General features: G+C 35.1%; 1 protein-coding gene across 1 annotated transcript; it reads left to right on the plus strand.

The window, feature by feature from the left end:
- The first annotated feature begins 1,223 nt into the window (after nt 1-1,223).
- Nucleotides 1,224-19,673, plus strand: LOC140446706 (UMP-CMP kinase 2, mitochondrial-like). The gene is made up of 6 exons (XM_072539304.1): nt 1,224-1,578; nt 5,460-5,533; nt 8,145-8,277; nt 11,740-11,938; nt 18,121-18,411; nt 19,520-19,673. Exons 1-6 carry the CDS (start codon nt 1,389-1,391, stop codon nt 19,638-19,640), a joined length of 1,008 nt encoding a protein of 335 aa, XP_072395405.1. The 5' UTR covers nt 1,224-1,388; the 3' UTR covers nt 19,641-19,673.
- The last annotated feature ends 912 nt before the right edge of the window (nt 19,674-20,585 follow it).

Here is a 20,585-nt window from a genome sequence, read left to right on the forward strand (position 1 = left end):
GAGGAGACACCGGCAATCAGAATTCTCTAACAGTTCGAGCTTTCTTACAGACAAAATATTCTTACACTGAATTAATATGTATTAGAATTCTGTTGCGTGGTGTATAACTCAAGTTTCACAAAGATGTCGGCCTTCTCGTTTCGTGTAGCCGCGTTCCCTCTCCTCGAGAGAGGTACAAGAATACCGGCAATGTCGACTCTTCCTGCTGCCAGTCGCTTTTTGTTAACAGTAATTCATATAGTTACGATTTACATAAGGTCTTGGAGACGAAGTGGTATTGCAGATCAACCTGATCGGAAAAGCAATTACAAGTCCCCGTCGGGGCTTTTATTCGCTCTTTACCGTGACAGGCCCAAATATCGCTGTGGTCAGTTCGACACGATTTTAATAAGTCGTGTTCTACTGTCAGGAAGCGTTTTGTAGTCGACACGCCGGATCTCGTACACTTGATGATTTAACTTCTAAATTGGATAACCATTATTAGGTATTATTCTTCAATTTTGGACGTCTTCGTCGATAGCAGGATATTGGTTAATTAATAAAACTCAAAGGTAGCTTAGTAGCGCACCGAACCAACAAGGTCTTACGGGGCTAGTAGTGTATGACGACTGGATCCCGTTCGGAAGATGTGCTGCTCTTTTATACACCACTTCCGCCGAGAGGCCAATGACAGCGCAGTTAATAACGAACGCTGTGGTTGGCCGGCCAAAGTAACAATCTTTGTCGTGATTGGTTATCTTGGCGACATGTTACTTATATATAGCTGATCGAGGCGCGCTTCTCTTGAACGGTCCTTGACAAGGCTTCTTGTGATTGGTCCAGCACGTGTGTAGGTAGGAGGAGTCCTACTCGTCGGTTTTGTGGCCTGATGTATTTTTGACTTTTTCTTTAATACCGTTTTCCATGTTGTTGGAAGACTTTGAGCATCATCTCTTTGTTTTGTCTGTTGGGATTTTTTTCTATTTCTTTAGATTATCTGATTTCTCGTTTTCTTTTAATTTCAATATTATATTTTACAGTTTTTTTATGTTTCTGAAAATTTTGAAAAATGCACATAACAAGTTTTGCAACTAGGCGACTCAATTACAAATAATTTATTCTAAGTGATCACCGTTATCGAAGAATTTTAAACAAAACATCTCCGCCTATGGAGTATCACTTGATTAAAAACCCATTATTAACAGTTTTTGTTAAACTAATGAAGATATTTATGGTTTTATTAACGATAGACTGATAAATCGTCACCCATGACATAAATTCCAACAAGCTGATTTTATCACAAAATAATTTACTATGTCTTAACATACAGAGCTTTATCAAACACAACCTAACAATAATTTTGATAATGTACGATTTCAAAACTAAATCTTTATCCAAGATTTTATTCAATGTTTGTTCATTCATTTTCTGATTTAACCTTTAGTTGTGTTATGGTGATAATAAAACTGAAACAGTTAAGTTCCTCAAAAATGAGTGTAAGTGTGATATTTGTTGCGTTAAGTTTAACGCTGGTACAGACGAAAGGTTTTGTAACAGATAGAGGATGTCCTGCGCCCAAAGTTGAAGCACAAAACAATGGTAAGTATTTGCTTTTTATATATACAGTGTGATCAATTTAGATTGGAAACACCTTAATAAAATTTTAAAAAAATTATTTAAAAATTCCATTATAAAAGGTATAAACCCTGGCCAAATTATTAGACGCACTCCTGTTTTTTAATAATGTGATGTTTTATTCGAGTTTATATGCAGTTCTTTCACATACAAACATACATGAAATGGATTTTTATTCAGGAAATATATTATATATTTCGTATTTGTCATAAATGGCAACACTGTCTTAATCAATTCTTGCCGGAACGTAAACAAGTCTAAACTTGCTCCCATCGCGTTCACTGGTGCTTCAGTTGCGAACGTATCTCTGTGGCTTTATGTGCTGTGTTTGTTTATTAAACAGTTTTATATTACGCACTACGCAGTTATTTGTTTATTTCGTTTGCAGAGTTTAAATAATCTGTTTGTACGCTTTCATCATGGGTAAAAAACGCGATCTTTCACCACCTAAAAAAGCTGAGATAAAGGCCCTAGTGAATACTAAAATATTTTCAAACCGCGAAATACCACGAAGGTTAAAGGTTTCTGAAGCTAGTGTACGACGCATAAAGAAGAAGATTGAATTAGGGAAAGAATTGAGCCCAAACCAAAAGAAAAAATGCGGCAGAAAGCCTATTTTCACGCCAAGGTCAGAAAGATCTTTAAAGAAAATTTGCCTGGAAAATAGATTTGCTACCACAAAATTGATACAATCGCAACTCCAAGATGTCAATGTGAATGCTTCTGAACGTACTGAGCGAAGAAAATTAAAAGATTTGGGTTTTATGGCCTGCCGTCCTGCTAGGAAGCCCAAGTTAACACCTGCAATGAAACCAAAGCGTCTGAATTGGGCCAAACAGTTGCGTGATAAAGGTGTGGACTTCTGGAGGTCGGTAAGTTCATAATTTCTTGCATAATATTTCATATTTCTTTCACAAATAATGCATTTAACTATTTAACCAACATAAAGACCAGCACATAATTTTTTTTCTATTGTTGACAGGTCTGCTTCAGTGATGAAAGCACATTTGCAATTTTGCAAAACAAAGCTCAGTTTGTGCGTCATCGTCATGGAGAAAAGTTTCATCCTGACTGTGTTGTTCAGACTGTGAAGCACCCTACAAAAGTGATGATTTGGTCAGTCATTAGCGGCAATGTTACTGGACGTCTGTACGTGGTAAAAGGAATGATGCGGTAAGACCAGTACAAGGATGTCTTGCAAAGGCGGTTGATTCCGCAGCTCCAAGACTGGTTTCCAAATGGGAAACCACTCATTTGTATGCAAGATGGAGCTTCCTGCCATACAGCACGGTCTGTCAAAGCTTTTTTGGCAGAACAAAATATCTCTTTGTTGGATTGGCCGGGTAATAGCCCCGATATGAACCCCATAGAAAACGTTTGGGAGTTGATGAAAAGAGAAGTGGCTAAAGACATTATTACAAACAAAAAGCAGCTCTTAGAAAGAATAATTTACGTGTGGAATCATCATCCTCAAATGCAAGAGACAGTACAGGCTTGCATTGATACTATGCCGCGCAGAATTAAAGCTCTAATAGCGGCTAAAGGTGGCTCAACAAAATATTAACACTTAATTGTCGTTATTTCTGTTTTCGTTCAAGAGCCAATAAATACATATGTGTTCATTAATAATGATGTTGTATTGGTAATAAAATATAGACAATTAAATGGACAACCAAATCACATACATTGTTTCTGGTATATAGAAAAAACCTATTTAGTATCAGCTCATAATTAACATTTTTTATAAAATCTTATAGTGCGTCTAATAATTTGGCCAGGGACTGATTTTAATTAGGTATGTATTCATTTTTAATATATACCTTTTATAAAGGTATTTCTAAATAATTTTTTTGTGATACAGGGTATACAGCCAGCTACAGGAACTTAGTTTCCTTGTGGATTTCAATAAAATTTGTTGTAAACGTTGTTGACAGATTTTAACCAATTTTGCTTGAAATGTAAATATAATGTAATAAAAGATCTACATTGAAGCATAATTTAAAATGTTTATTCAAATTTCCAGGACATACTATTTTTTTTTATAATTATATGTTTACTTACAATATAAATCATTACAGAGTATTAAGTAAATGTATTACAGGTTTTGCGCGTGAAGGAAAGACATCCAATGATGTCTCACCTTATTCTATTTTGGTTTAGTTTTGAAGTAGGTCTTGGGGCCAGATTCTATCTAATCTTCTTGTGGCTGCACCATTGTTGAATAATTTCCTTACTAGCTCATTGTCATGGTGAATGGTACGTTCATTTTGTGACTCATTTACTCAATGGATTTCTGATCTGATGAAAGGAATCTTTAAGTCGTAGTGAAGTGATTGATTACTTACGTACCATGGTGCATCCACTATCGATCTTAGCACTTTAGACTGGAATCTTTGGATAATATTCAGCGACGTTGGCTTTGCACAGCCCCATAGGTGTAGTCCGTAGAGCCAGATAGATTTGAATATGGCTTTGTATAGAAGAATTTTGTTTTGGATGTTAAGTTTTGATTTACGTCCAAGAAGCCAATACATTTGTCGAAATTTTAAGTCGAGCTGTCTTCTTTTAGTCTGGATATGTTTCTTCCAAGTGAAACGTTGGTCAAGATGGAGGCCAAGGTATCTAGCGTCTGTTACTATTGGTATTCTTACATTTTCCATCCTTATAGGTGGGCATATTTTGTGATGGTTGGTAAATGTTATTTGAGTTGATTTTGTTTTATTTACTTTTGTTCTCCATTTCGTATACCAATCACTGATTATGTTCAGATGATGTTGCAGATTTTGTGAGGCTTGTATGGTATCTTCATTTACAGCTAGTATTGCTACGTCGTCAGCAAAGGAAGCGATTGTAGTATTATTAGTCTCTGGTATATCGGCTGTGCAGAGTGAGAAAAGCAGCGGCCCTAGAACAATACCCTGGGAGATTCCGGAGTTGATAGGACAGAGGTTGGATTGTTGGTCTTTGAATTTTATAGAGAAATATCTATTTGATATGTAGGATTTAAGTAGGAGGAAATAGTTACTGGATCGTGCTATTTTTACTTTGTAAAGCAGACCTATGTGCCAGACTTTGTCAAACACTTGTGAAATGTCTAGAAATACAGCATTGCACTATTTCTTTTCTTCAAGACTTTTTGATATTTCATTTATTATTCGATGAATTTGTTGGGTAGTACAGTGATTTTAACGAAAACCAAACTGATGTTTTGGAAGTAATGTTAGGAATTCATGATCTGCTTATATCCTTTGTAGCAGCAATCTTTCAAAAACTTTGCTTACGGTTGAAAGTAGGCTGATGGGTCGATAAGATGTTACTTCATTGGGCTCTTTTCCTGGCTTAAGGATCATAATGACTTCAGCAAATTTCCATATTTTTGGAAAGTATGATAAGCTTAGCATGCGGTTAAATATTGTATTGGTCTTGCTACGAAGTTGTTTTAGTACTTGTGTCGAGTCACTCTACACTGAGGAGTAGGCAGATTGAGACCTCAGTGCCGAGAGACAGTTCTTGTAATACAGAACACGATACTGGTACGTCTCGAGTGAGGGGAGTAGGCAGATTGAGACCCCGAACTCGAACCGAACCGTATCACTCTTGATAATGGCTCCAAAATGGGTGCCGAAACGTCGAGTAATAAATTCTCAACGCGGTTCTTCCCGAGAACTAAGTAATTTTCATATATATATATATATATATATATATATATATATATATATATATATATATATATATATATATATATATATATATACTTAATTTTTCAAGCTACTTTGGGCCAACGATAGTTAAGTAGAACAATTTTTCGTTTTTTAAGTTAGGTTGACTTATATTTTATATTTTAGATTCCATTAAAACACCTTTTCCTCTCATCTATCCAGATGCAGATTCCATGTTAACTATATTGCGTCTACCTCAGGTAAGTAGTAATTTTATGTGTTGAAGCAATTCAATTTATATTTATTTGTAGGAAAAAATCAAATGAATTACAGGAGTGTTAGATCATTTAACTTAAAAGTACGCCCTGATGTTAAGTACACTCTTGTCGTAAATATTTTGGTTTTTTTATTCTTATTTCTTTTTCTGTTGACAAAAAGATGCAGGCATGAGGTTCGAGATGGTAGCAGTTCAGTTATAAAGAAGTAATTTGCTTATAAAGAAGCTATTTGCGTCCATTCGAAGCTATGTTAGAGTTGCTTCCTAAGACAGAATAGATTTATTTTCACGTTCAGAGCGACTGTGAAAGCCGTTCTGAAGAGGCCTATTAGGCCGAAATACGTATAAGCGGATACACAAACGCACTATACGTGAAATCAAATCTTAACTGTCTTTTCCTTTTTATTCCGATTTACTCTGTACGAGTACTAGAAACGAATTCGCTAAGGATTTTTGCTTAGTTGAGGAGATATGTTGTGGAATGCAAATTTTAGATTCCCTATGTCTCTATTTACATCTTTATCAACGTCTGTTTTGATTTGTAATTCTTAGAAGGCACAGATTAAAGCAAAAATCTGAATTTGGTTTCAAAAATTAGTTTACGGATTTTATATCAGATGTCGCTATTTGCGTCCATTCGAAGCCATGTTAGAGTTGCTTCCTAAGACAGAATAGATTTATTTTCACATTCAGAGCGACTGTGAAAGCCGTTCTGAAGAGGCCTATTAGGCCGAAATACGTATAAGCGGATACACAGACGCACTATACTGAAATCAAATCTTAACCGTCTTTTCCTTTTTAATCTTAATAGTTTTTTTTTATCTGATTATTAAGAATTAGTCCACTAGAACAGAAACCATGCAAATCCAGCAATTATTGCGTGTCATCCAGGAAGTTTTGTCCCAAATGTTTTGTCGACAGCTAAATGCATCACAGTGTCGTAAATCTAGCTTGGAATTGGTTTATTATAAAGGAAATTACAACCTATATGTCTAGAGAAAAACAAAAGAACAAAAACAAGCTGAAACGCATGATGGAAATGTATTCTGACACAACTTATAATTATGTTAGGTATCTGAGCTGATTCCAAAAATCGAATCGTGTATTTTTTGAGGCAATAAATAAGAGATTTATGTTTTATTGCTGATACCTAGAAGACATCTACTTTTCAGGTGCTTAAACTTTCTTTCTCCCATACAACTTTGCCAACCTCTGTCGGCAACAAGCTACGTGAAGTGTCACTGACCTCGAAAATGTTCCTTAATAGTACTACTATCAATAAAACAAAGGACAGGAAGTGATTGATTCGTTGTGGTTTTCAACTTTCATTGCACAATGATACATGACATAGGATAGGTTATAACCACAGCCACTCTCCACGCGTTTAATAGAAAAGTCCAAAAATTTGGAAAATGACTTTTTCGTTGTAGTATACACTGTTCGGATTTGATCCAAACTGGCAACAGCGCTCCCGCGTCCTACCCCTGACCCCCCTTTGGCACAGACCAAAATTTGACTATGCGAAAGATTGTAGAGATCTCGCTCTCTTTTAAGTTCAACTGTCCGAGAAGACACATCGCTCTTAAGTTCAACTGCCGCATGGTGAATCATCCGATCACGTGTTAACAATAACAACTGTAAGTGATAATATTTCTTATACAAGCAACGAGCAAATAAATAGTAATTATTATATTGTCTATCAACCAATTTAAAGGTATACTATTTATAATTGAAATGCATTTCTACTGAGTAAGAGTAGTTTATTTAAATCCACATAACAAAAGAACCACCGCTTAATGGAAATATATCAAGTCGAAAGAATAATCCGAAGTAATTATACCTTATAATTACTTGTGCCCAACCGAAGTATTTATTCGGCTTACTTGGACGGTGCAGAGGAGCCCGGTCCGTTTCCAATACACTGAACTCAAATTTTGATTTAATTAACATCTGAACCATCCCAGAAGGAGCTCTCCAGCACAATATCCCGGAGTTAAACCAAAACAAAATGGTTTGCCGTCATATCCGGAATCTCTTCCGCCTTGTCACCTCCGTCATTACAAATCGTTTCACCCAACCTAATCTAATTAAAGATCCCATTCCTTGAAGTTCTTCAAATAGAATAAAACAAGGATATCTCTTTAACAAACCATCCCTTTCACATCCAAGAAAGAATAAATATAGCAGAGTGAAGTAGCCGCCCTGTTTGCCAGATATGAAACAATAATAAGCATTTCAAATCTCTATTTGGAATAAGAGTGCTACGCAGAGCTATACAGACTTGATACTAAACTTGATACAAAATAAAAGGGTTTATGTTGAATTTGATTTTATTTTCCATTTCTTATCTTTCATGAAATCTACACTTTCTAATAAAAAAAATCAAAATAATCCAATAATTTTAACAGGATTTTCTTCTGAAACTTCTGCGGCCTATAATGTAAAAACCCGGCAATTTTCACTACAATATATTGTTGAAGAGTGTATTTCACAGATAATTACTAGATACATCTACATCTTTTTTTACGTCAGTATATTTCACTTATGTTACTCACCTTTTTTAAAAATCTATTAATATTTCATTATGTTTCCAGTTCAGTGACCATGAAGGTGTACAAGGACTCTTAAGGTTATATGAAAAAGGAAAGGAAAAGAAGGCGGAGTTTCAACGAAGAAACTATAAAAAGAACCATCCTTTAATAGTTCTCGAAGGATTAGCAGGCTCAGGTAATATTTCTTATCACTTTAGACTACGGTACCTCTATGATTTCTTGTTTTAACATAAATATAAATAACTTTGTTAATTTCAATTTACCGGTATTTTTTTTTTCATCTTCATCCTATCTAGAAGCACTTTTTCTTGTTAATTGACGAGTTGATATCTCTTTGGATGGTTGTCACTCCATTTTTACGATGTTCACCGATACTTCACCGGTAAGAGATGTATCTTCTGTTACTTCGACCATTTTTTCCCCATCCATTCTAATATGTGATTATTCCATTTTTTCTGTTTAGTATCTACTAGGGCTCTGTATGTCACATTTACCTCTGATATCTTCACCCCTCTTTTAGTCCCTCAGCGTATGTCCTGTAATTATGCTCAGTATCCTTGTCCCCGCCCTTTAAAATAGCTTTTGTGTTAAGCCGGTGCTATAGAGCTCAATGAATCTTTATGTTGCTTATGTCTACAGATTTCTTAAGTTGTTTATCTATTCCTACTTCCATCTTGCTGTTTTGGTAAATGTTTTGGTAAATCCAAGGGAATTTCTCTATTATACAAAATATGGATTACATCATTAATTCGTACTTCATCGAATGCTTTCTTCAAGTTAATGAGATATAGAAGCGCTGGCTTATTATACTCTAATGATTCCTCTAATCAGGTAATTTAGCTTATGACGAATACTGCCTCCTTACGTCGGCTCCACATATGGGGGCCAACGTTGGCCCCAACAGCGTTGGTGCAATGTGTATACCGACAAAACTGTGTTGGAGCCGACGTTTTTATGACTTGCTCCAACGTTGGGAGTTTTCCGTGGACTGTCGGTTTTTGGATACACATCAAAGGGATTGGCGCTAATACTGGTGTTGCTGTTGATGCTGACCACACATTGGCGCTACAGCAGTGTTCCAATCGGCGTATAATTATGCTATTTGCGCATAATTTAGTTGTTGGCGCGGAATTTTCGCATCCTGTATAAAATTAGGTACCTAATATTGCACAATCTAGCAAAGCAAAAGAAAATAAACCAATGACAAGCCACAGATTATAAAAAGAGTCTTGATCCAGCATTATTTTTAGAAAATAAAAATTACTTTATCGAAGAAAATTTCCATTCCATGACAGCATTAAAAAACAAATTTACAACATGTAAAAATTGATCTTCGTCCACCTGAGTTGTTTAGGATTAACACTCCGAGACATGTCGGTGGTCTATCAGAACGAGGTTTATGCTCAAAAGGCTATTTCTTAGAAGAGATCTTAGGCATAGAAACAAGAAAAAAACGTAAAGATTCCAGTTCCACCAAATGTATGGACGAAGCCGATAAGGATTTGATACGTCGAAAAGTCTATACCATGTACGAAGAGCAACGCATACCTACATTAAGAGCTCTGAAGCAACGGCGCAATGTTGACGAAACCCAAATAAGCTGTAGCTTCACCAGCTTATAGAAAATTTTGAAAAGCATGGGCTTTCGATATCGTTTAATTGACAAAAGACAAGTAATTATGGAATCTCATAGATTACAAAAATGGCGTTATGAGTATATAACTTCGAAAAGAAAATTCCGTTCTGAAAATCGTCCGATAATTTACCTCGACGATACATGGTTTGACGCACATTCAACGCGACCTAAAGTATTTGCCGATTCCTCCGGTAAATGAAAGACAAAAGCTCGGTTAAATAAAGGGAAAATAATAACTGGATCCAAATTTCTGCTGGATCAGAAAATGGTTGGGTTCCAAATGCCCTGTGGCTTTCTGCAAAGGATATTAAAGACTTCTGCGTCGAATACCATGAAGATACAACGGCAGAACTTTTTGAAGAATAGTTCAAAAATAATCTTATGCCAAACATTTCTCAGAATAGCGTGATAGTAATGGACAATGCAAGCTATCACAGTGCCAATGCCAACTAAGTAAGGCTCCAAACTCGAATAATACTAAATTGGAAATTCAAAATTACATGGAGACGAATGATATGTATTTTGAAGAATGTTACACCAAACAAGAGCTTTTAGAAGTTTTAAAGGCATTTTCTATAAAAAAAAAGTATAATTTTGTGATACATTGGCAGAGGAAATGGGACATATAGTGCTGAGGCTTCCACCCTATTATTGTATGTTTAATCCCATAGAACATATGTGGCACAAATTGAAGTCTAACGTGAGGTCACAAAATATTTCTCCAACGTTAAGTAGTATTGTTGTAGAGTTAATAAGAAAATGTTACAATGATATTCTTTCAAGTAGTTGGAGAAATTCAGTCCGACAAGTAATAAGTAAAGAAAATTCATAATTATGTTCATGTAGATCATAATATAATTGAACCGATCATAATTAATTTAGATGAGAATAGCGATAGCGAAACCGTGTGGAGTGATACTGTCATCAAATCTACAAATGTTACGATTTAAAAAAACGGTTCTTTTCAGAACCACAAATTATTATTAATGTTTGTTTTTCTATAGTCTTAGCAATTAAAATAGATTTAATTTAAAACATTAATTTCCGGTATATAAGGCAAAGCAATATATTTTACATCCGTTTTTTGTTTTTGTCGTCGTAATTATTGTAAATTTTGTGGATCCTTTGCTTTATTATAGGAGTGCCATCTAGTCAGTGTTAATTTTCAAAAGACCAACTCTGTCTACCTCGTTTGCTTATCGCTCCGGACCGGTCTTAACAATGGGCCAAGTCGGATAAATTTAATAATATTTATGACCGCACTAATTGAAGTCAACCGTTTTCTGCTAAACAAACTTTACTTCCATATATCGGCAGTGGAATAAAGTCACGTTTGATGCAGAATATAGCCAAACTAGAAGGCTTAAAATTTTGGTAATTGAGTTAATAAAAGAATAAATGGTATTCAGAGCCTCGACGTCAGGTTTACACTCATATATTCAGTCTGCAGTTGCCAAATACGGCATATCCAAATATCTAGTAGCTTTAAGTAACGCTGTAGACAAAATGACGTAAAATTCGCCTTCTTGTAGCAAAATATAACCATATGCACTCATTATCACAACAGTCGCAGCCGCTGCAATTTCCATGTAGGACATGTTGATGTTGGCTCTAGAGGGAACAGACTGATATCGCTGCAATACTCAACCCAATATGTGGATGCCTCACCAAACCTGGGAACATAGTTGACCCAACGTTGGCTCCAACTTTGGATCCCATGTGTGGAGCTGGCCTTACACGATCAAAACTTGGTTTGGTTTTGTTGTTTATCTACTAAACTTATCCTCTAACTTATTTTTTCTGGCAAAATTATATATGTAAGTTTCAGGGTAGTATTTAATAAATTGATACCTCTGCAGTTTTCTGGATGTTCTTGATCGCGTTGTCCATCTTTACCTACAGCTTTTCTATTCTTCAGTTTTTCAAGTATTTTTTGAGCTTTGTGCGTGTTTATATTAATTTTTCGGTTTATGGATATTTTTTAGTGTAAGTGTGTTTTAGGAAAATCAACTCTTGTGAGTGGTTTATCGAAGAAGATCAATGGTGTACAATCTCATTCACCTTCAAGCACAGTAGAAACGTTAAAAGATAAATTTGTTAATAATCCACTACTAGACAATATATACCATCGTTTTGCTCACTATATAACTGCAATGGAGGTTTATATATTGCTGAAGGATTCACCGGTGGTCTTGGATAGGTGAGGTTTACTATTTGACTTTAAAAGATTTAATATTATTTTTCTAGTGCAGTTGATCCACCTTAAAATATAATATATACAGAGTCACCACTAACGGGACGGAAGATTACAGCGAAATGGTAAAAGATTTAAAAAAGTTTTCACATTAATAGTTTGTAAGTTGATAAAAGCTTCTTCTCTTCTAAATGTGCCTATCTTCTTGAGATATTATTTTGAAATGTACAGGATGTCTCAATAAATTGTGACGTAACAAAGTTATATTTTTTTCTTATGGGACACTCTGTATTTTATTGCATTTCTAATTGTTCGCAAAAAATAAGGTATAGTTTCATAAGAGTTCCGTATACCTAAGTGCAGAGTGTTCTGAGTTATGAGTTATGAGTATGATACGGATGATAGTGGTTTGTCTTGAGTATTCTACATACACTCGTTTGACTGATTTCTAATTCTCCAGAAATTTTTCTAGTAGTATACTAGTAGTATTACTAGTGTAATTAGTTCCCACTTTTTTCCATTGCGTATACCCATCAAAATAGGCATTAAGGAAGATTTTTTGAAATAATATTGGAAAATTTTGTAAGCGAAGGCAGAAATAATAGAGGCAAACAACTGTTAACTTTCCTTTTGGAAAACAATCTCTATCAAATGAACAGCTTTTTTAAAAAAGAAAAACCACAGAAGGTTGACATGGAGAAACCTCTGATGGAAATACAAGGAACGAAATCGACTATTTCTTAACAAACAAAAAATAATTATTTAAAAACGTAAATGTGTTAAACCAGTTTAGTACAAGCAGTGATCATAAGAGCGAAAATAACGATATCGTTCGAAAAAGAAAGACCGAAAAATGATAAATAAGAAACAACCAAAGAAATGGACAAACCATCTAATATTCAGGAGTTCGAAAAATATATTAATAATTCATTAAAAGACACAACAGCAACAGGCATCAATATATTTTTTTTAACATCCAATACTGGTTCTTCTATTTTATATGACATCATTAGAAAGAAAAACTATTTGGAGTTGGATTTATTGGAAGATTTGGAGATCACCAAAGAAACAAATGGAACTCTCATTGTCTTAATACTCAAATTAATTTAAATTGTACTAAGTTTAAACCTATTTTTAAAACTTTATTGCAGGTTCACCTCGTAGTGGACCCAGCTCGGCTGTTTAGACTTCCTGCACTGAGTATACCCATTAAGAATTTATTAATTTCACACTTTGATCAACATTACTATTGTATTCTTCAACAATTTACAAAACTAGCTTGCTTAGGTTCAATTGATCTATAGTTGGCGTTAATTACACTCTCCATACCTCTGAGTAATTTAGATATACCAATACCAATTCCACAGTTGTATATTTCAACATCTCCCACTGTTGGTCAGTTGTTCTTTAGTAACGCTTTTACATATTAGTTTTATAGTTCTCCCATTGCCTGGGGGTTTAACTAAACTACTTGAATTATACCACATTTATACACTGCTTTCAATTTTGTTAAAATTTTTAGTATTTCAATTTCAGTCAGATTTCTTCTTTTTACAGTATTGATAGTGCCTGGTAGACCATTTTATTGTAGTCAACCACCCACTGTCAAATAGATTATTCAGTCTATTTCTTTCATTCACACTTTATGTCCACTTCATTTGCTTTCAAACTAACAACCCTATTATTATGTAAGTGTAAGATCTGGATTATGCAATCTAGTTTAATTAAAATATTCTATAAGTCATATTTCATAAGCTGATTTTCTATAGTAGTGTTAGTAGGATCTTTGGTCAATGCCAGCTTACTTAGACAGAAGCAGATCACATTTCCATGATTGTGACTGCCCATCAAAGACAACAAAGAACAAACAAACTGGACCTGGAAAAACTAAAGATTCAGAAATGTAAAGAGAAGTACGAAGAAGAAGTCGCAAATAATTTAAGAACGCTACAACTGCACTCCGTAGAGGGCAAATGGGATAGTATCAAAACAGCAGTAATAACAGCGGCAGCGTCCACCCTGTAAAACAAAAATAACGAGAAGGGGAGCATGGTTCGGTGACGAGTGTAGACAAGCAGTAAAGAAAAGAAATAAAGCACAAAAAATGTATACAATCAAGAAGAACACGAGAAAGACGAACATCATTTGAAGTCGCAAGATGGAAAGCAGACAAGATATGTAGAAATAAAAAAAGTGCCCATGAAAATGGACAAATAGAAAAAATGGAAGAAAATTTCAAAAACAACGAAATTAGAGGGGCTTACGAATACCTAAAAAAGTTAAAAAGTGGGTATAAACCTCAAACAAGTCTATGTAAGGATGAACGTGGACAAATTATCAGTGACCAACAAAAAGTCACAGAAACCTGGAAGCATTATTTTCAGACCCTACTTGGTACACAAGTAGACATGGAAGATGAAATGGGTACGAACTACGTAGAAGAGAATAAAGTAGAGAATGAAGTAGAAGCTCCAACCATAGAGGAAGTTCTCGAAGCTATTAAGGCCCAGAAAAACAATAAAGCCCCGGGAGTTGATGAAATACCAGCAGAATTGTATAAGGTGAGTGGCGACCACCTAGCAAGTCACATCCACGCGCTCATCAAAGACATATGGCAAGAAGAGAAAATACCCGACGACTGGAAGAAAAGTATAGTATGCCCGATCTATAAAAAGGAGACAAACTCCAGTCAAAAACTACCGTGAAATTTCTTTACTATGTACAGCATATAAAGTCCTCACGTATATTATAAAATGTTGATGTTAAAGAAATTAACTTCCAGTTTCAACAGATGTTATCAGGTGATCTGGTATCTTTTAAATCAATTGACAGTATTGTTAATGAAGACAAAGCCGTATATTATCCAAAAGAATTTTTAAATTATCTGGATATACCGGGGATGCCATCACGGATCTCATACTATTTACTTCTTCTTCTTCTTTTTATGTAGACATGACGCTCTGTTTTTTAATGTGCTTCCAGTAAGTTGTCATAACCGTCTTGCCGTCTTTACTATTCTATTTGTTATCATTCGTCTTATATGACCGTTCCATTCTACTCTTCTATTTTTTACCCAGTTCTTGATGTTCTCTACCTTGGATCTACGTCGTATATCTGTACTTCTAGCTCTGTCCCATAGTGTCTTACCATCAATTTTTCTCTCTGCTTTGTGTGATAAGTGTTTTTATTTCTGCTATTTCTAACATCCTTTGTGTCCTCTCTGTGTCAGGTCGTGTTTCTGCCGCGTATGTCATTATTGGTCTGATGACTGTTTTGTAAATTCTGCCTTTCATTTCTTTACCAATATTTTTATTTCTAAATATTGTTTAGATATTTAAACTCCATCACTTGTTCTATTATCTGACCTTCCAGTTCCAATTTACATCTTAGTAAATTTGCTGTTGTAACCATGCTTTTTGTCTTTTTTGGGGAAATTAACATGCTAAATTTTCTTGCGGTTATATTAAATTGGTCCAACATACGTTGTAAGTCGTCTTCACTGTGAGAGTTTTTCTCTCATTTGATATCATTTTTTAGTTCCTACTTTTTTATTATTTCATCCATAATCTGTCTTATCCCATTGCCAGCTTAAATAGGGTCGGTTAGTTCTTCTTCCACTTTTACTTTTATTGTGTTGTTTTGGTAGATATTTTCGATCGTTTTGATTATTCCTAGAGGTATCTCTCTTGCGTACAATAAGTGTATCTTCTTCTTCTCCAGATGCAATTTCACTAATGGATGTTAGCGATCACATTTTCCATTAATTCTCTATTTCTTGCAATATGTATCAGAGATTGTATGTCGTTCAATTTTATCCTCGATTATAAGTTGGAGGAACTGGTATTTTTCATTTCGCATGATGTGACCTAGATACGCCGTTTTCCTTTTCTTGATGGTTTCGAAAAGTTGGCGTTCTTGGTTTATTCTTTTAAGGACATCTATATTTGTGATTTTCGCTGTACATGGTATTTATATTTATATAAGTGTATAAAGACCTTTAATTTGTCTTCTTCTTCTTCTTTTGGCATCATAACCCTGGATGGGTCTTTGCCTGTCTGGCTATGTCCTTCCATTCAGATCTCTCTTGTGCCCTTCTTCTCCATTGTCTTATGTTCATTGTTTTCAGGTCGTCTTCCACGTCATCCAACCATCTCGTTCTAGGCCTTCCTTTTTTTCGCCTTTCTATGGGCTTCCATTGTAACATTTTCTTTGCTGTTTTTGCATCGTTTTGTCTCTGCACATGTCCCAGCCATGACAGTCTTTGACTTTTCACAAATCTTACAATGTCATAACCTTCATTTAACTCATTAACCTCGTTGTTTCTCCTGATTCTCCATGTGCCATCTTCCTCTTGTACCGGGCCATATATTTTCCTCAGTATTTTTCTCTCGAATGTCCTGAGTTGGGCTTCATCTTTTTTCGTCATTACCCAAGTTTCACATCCATAGGTTACTACGGGTCTAATCAGTGTTCTGTAGATAGTCATTTTGGTTCTTTTGTCTAATAATTTCGATGTCATCAATCTTTTATTAGCATAGTATGTACGATTCCCGCTGAAAATACGTGCATTAATTTCGCTACTTACGGAGTTCTTCTGATTGATTTCTGTGCCGAGATATGTAAAGGCATCCACTCGTTCGATAGTATAGTTGTCTATTGTGATATTATTTTTATTGTCAGTTATTCTTTTGACTGTCATATACTTCGTTTTTGCTTCGTTTATTTTGAGACCTCTTTTTCTTGCTTCAGGATCAATTTGTTTGAACACTTCCATTAGTCGTGGCTTATTCCTACTAATGATGGCTACATCGTCTGCATATGCAGTAATTTGTACTGATTTGGTGTTTATATGGCCGGTTATATTGGTTTTTCTGATGACTGCCTCAAGAACTAGGTTGAATAGCATGGTTGATAGGGCATCTCCCTGTCTTACTCCCATGTTGATGTTAAACAGGGGAGTCAGTTCTCCATCTACTTTGACTGCGGCTTTTGAACCCTGCAACGTCATTTTTATGAGGCTGATGTATTTCTTAGGTATACCTAGATTACAAAGGTCTTTAACTTGACACGGTTAAATGTCTTCTTGAGGTCCACGAAACAGATATGCCGGTTGGTTGTATTATAATGATTTCTCTTGCACTTTCATTCCGACCTAAAACCTTGTAGTTTTTCTGCTAGTGTTATAATTTCATTCAGTTTATTTGTTATCACTTTGGTTGTTAATTTTAGTCTTGTTTAATAAATTAATTCCTCTGTAATTTTCCGAGTCCGATTTGTCGCCCTTTTTGATAAGAGGTATTAGGATGCTTGATCTCAATTCTTGAGTGATTGTGTTTTGTTCTATTATTTTTTGGACTAGTTTTAATAGTTGTTTGGTCAGATCTGGTCTTCCGTACTTTAGGAGTTCGTTCGGTATTCTGTCCTCTCCTGGTAATTTTCTATTTTTTAATTTCCTTAATGCTTCCTTTACCTCTTCCTCCTCAATATTTATTTCTTCGTTTGTTGTCACCTCTGGTGTTGGTGGTCCATTATCGTCACCTTTAGCAAATAGGGATCGAAAGTAGTCTACCCATGTTTCCTTCTGAATGTGTCTCATTTTTATTAGTTCGTTCATCTCTTTTCTACGTCCTCTGATCATTCTGCATATTTCTTTTTGTGTTCCGTAGAAGTCGTGTTTCATCTGTTTTGAGAAGTTTTGCCAGTGTTCCCTTTTTATTTGTCTAACTAAAGTATTCGTTTCATTTCTGATTCGTTTATAGTGGTTGTATGCCTGTTGTGTTTGTTGTGTTCTGTATTGTAAAAAGGCTTTCTTCTTGTCTTCACATTTTGTGTTGTGATGTAACATGTGATATGTTAGTATTTGTTACTTTCCTCTCTTCAAATGATTCTGTTGCCGCGTTAATTATGTTACTTTTGAGTTTCTCTTAACTTTCCTCGTGATCTAATATTTCGTTCCCAGCGATCTTCTCTGATATTCTTTTTCTGTATAAGTATTCCGTGGATTCCGTATTTAGTCTTTCGACTTTGATTTTTGTTTGTGTTGACGCAGCTCTCTTGGGTGTGAAGTATTTCAGGAAAGATATTTACTTAACTGTGTTAAATAAATTAAACATAATATTAGTCGTATAATAACCAAGTCACAGCAAAGCGTGGCCGGGTAAGCTAGTTAATATATAATTATGTTTCAGATATTGGCATTCATCAGCAACTTATTCCATAGCTCGTGCTGTCTATAACACAAACGGCAAATATATACTGCCTCCAAAAGGTGATAAAGTGTACAATTGGCCTGACGATTTACTTAAACCCGATGTAGTGCTTTATCTTGAGGTTGATGAAGACGTTCGGGAAAAAAGGTTATACAAAAGAGGTAAACAAAATGACGACACAGCTTTAAATGCTGAGGAAAGAGAGAAAATCGAGAAGAAATTCGGAAAAAACGAGAAATTGTTACAGAGATGTCCAGAATATAGAAATAAGTAAGTATTCTTACATTCTGCTCCCCTTTGCATCTAATCTACTCTGCTCCATTATAAACTACATCTAATCGCTGCATTTTTCCTTCTCTTTTTCTGCCACTGTAGTTTTCTTTCTCTTTCATCACCCTAGAAATCATACCATTTCATACTCTCCTTAACAATATACACATACGTCAACCTCGTCATTGCCAATCAGTTTGATATATTAGTTAAAATAACTATGCCCCGAAAGCACCTGAATCAGATAATAGTATTTATTTTAGATATTGGGTTCAGTGCTATGTTAAAAACTTGCTCAACGTGCACGGTAATATTGGGGATACGCTGTAAATTCAACCTCAACTAACACACACTCACATTGAACTCAACTTATAACCTCTCTACATTGAACTTTAACTCCCAGTTTTCGTGAGCCTATAAACAAACCTCCTATTTTTTGTGTCGGGCCAGATCTAGTTTCTTTTAATTCAATCACACTGTAATCTGCTCAATTACTTTATTCTACTTTCCTTTAAATTTCTAATCCATTCTGGCCATAGCCATAACTGCCAGATCGTCGGCGTAGCCAAAAAGCGAAACATCTGGCAGTATCTACAGTCTCAACATCTCGTGTAGTACGTTCCACAAGAGATGCCCAGAAACTTCATCTCGCAATTAACTCCTCAGCCTTCTCCATTAGCATTATAATTGCCTCTACCTGGTGATCCGCAGTTTCTTAACTTGACACTCCAACAACATTCTTGATAGATATTCTTATCTGATCATCTATACCAGTCCACACCTTCTCCATAGTTTTAAGTTTGAAAGGCAAAATTATTTCGGTTTTTGTGTTAAATAAAACAATAGGCTAAAAAAGCGGTTGTGTAACATTTGTCTGCCTTTTAAAATATTGGTAAAAATGGCACATCTCAGAAAGATGACTCAGTAAAATATGAACTTTCTACTACTACGACATCTATCTATAAGATAATTGCCAAAATTAGACGCCAGAAATCTAATAAAATCAAAATCTATTAAATTTTATTTGGCCACTTTTTCTATCCTCCTCATCAACTACATATAAAATTATTTCGGTTTTTTTGTTAAATAATCTGTGTTTTTCTTTTAGCATGATACTGGCATATAAAAACATGGCCAATCCTGAAGTGACAATGCTTAATGCTAATTTATCGATAGACGAAGTATTAAATGAAGCGTACCAAAAAGTTGCCCCTCTATTGAAACAATAGATTTTTTTAATAAAGCAATTTTTGACTACAGAACGCTTTGTTTTACTAAACTGAAATGAGTCCTTTGGTTTTTCTACTCCTCTGGAAGCAGTGTTGTATATGTCGATGGTACCGCAGCCAGTTGGCTACGAGACTTCGGCAGATCTGCCCTATATAAGTTTCCATCAAGATCCGATTGATCTTATTGTGCTGAATATATGTCCATGGGACTCTGATTGGGATTATTGAAACCTGTTTGGGACTGAGAAAAATACGCGAATGGAGTTACCCATTTTTAAGTGGGCCATTACCTTTTGTCTAGTGCTTATTTTACCCTGGTGAGTTGAGACAAAGTCTGTCGAAATATTGTCGGGCATACGAGAGCCTGTGTGCCCATACCATAGAATAATAAAACAATCAGAATGCCCACTCTGCTTATCAAGATAAGTACGCGCATCTCGTTCGCGCAGACGGAATCAGCCATGTTTTAAACGGAACCAGTGTTGTTCAGTGAAATTTTACCTGGTGTGCATTAAGAAGTTCAGTGGTAGCGTGTGTTAGGGTATTCACTGTTTACCCGAATATACAACTTTAATAAAGGTGGAAAATTTTGACAAGGCTGTATAACAAATTTTTTTAAACATCTGTATAAAATTATTAACATTATTTTGCAATATAATTTATTCGAAATTTGCTTGAAAACTAAATTCTAAAGAAGATATGAAAATTCAAAATTATTGTTTTGCATCCTTTCTTTCTTTGCCATATATATCCAAGGTTCATAGGCTTAAAAAAAAACAATAGAGAGATTCATCATCTAAATCTTTATAGTTTTTTGAATCATTGTCATAACCGCAAATATATTTTATTGCAATATTTCATTTGATCAGTATCCATTACAGTAAATTCATTCGATGCTCTGCAAGTATGTGCTGGTGTGGACTCAAATACTTCACTTCGTTTAGA

The sequence above is a fragment of the Diabrotica undecimpunctata genome, chromosome 7 (genome assembly GCF_040954645.1).
Source record: "Diabrotica undecimpunctata isolate CICGRU chromosome 7, icDiaUnde3, whole genome shotgun sequence".
Classification (NCBI taxonomy): Eukaryota; Metazoa; Arthropoda; class Insecta; order Coleoptera; family Chrysomelidae; genus Diabrotica; species Diabrotica undecimpunctata.

Coding starts and splice junctions, on each gene's coding strand:
- LOC140446706 (XM_072539304.1), top strand. CDS start 1,389: ATGTTTGTTCATTCATTTTCTGATTTAACCTTTAGTTGTGTTATGGTG. Junction 5,534..8,144: donor CTATATTGCGTCTACCTCAG/GTAAGTAGTAAT, acceptor TTATGTTTCCAG/TTCAGTGACCATGAAGGTGT. Junction 8,278..11,739: donor CGAAGGATTAGCAGGCTCAG/GTAATATTTCTT, acceptor AGTGTGTTTTAG/GAAAATCAACTCTTGTGAGT.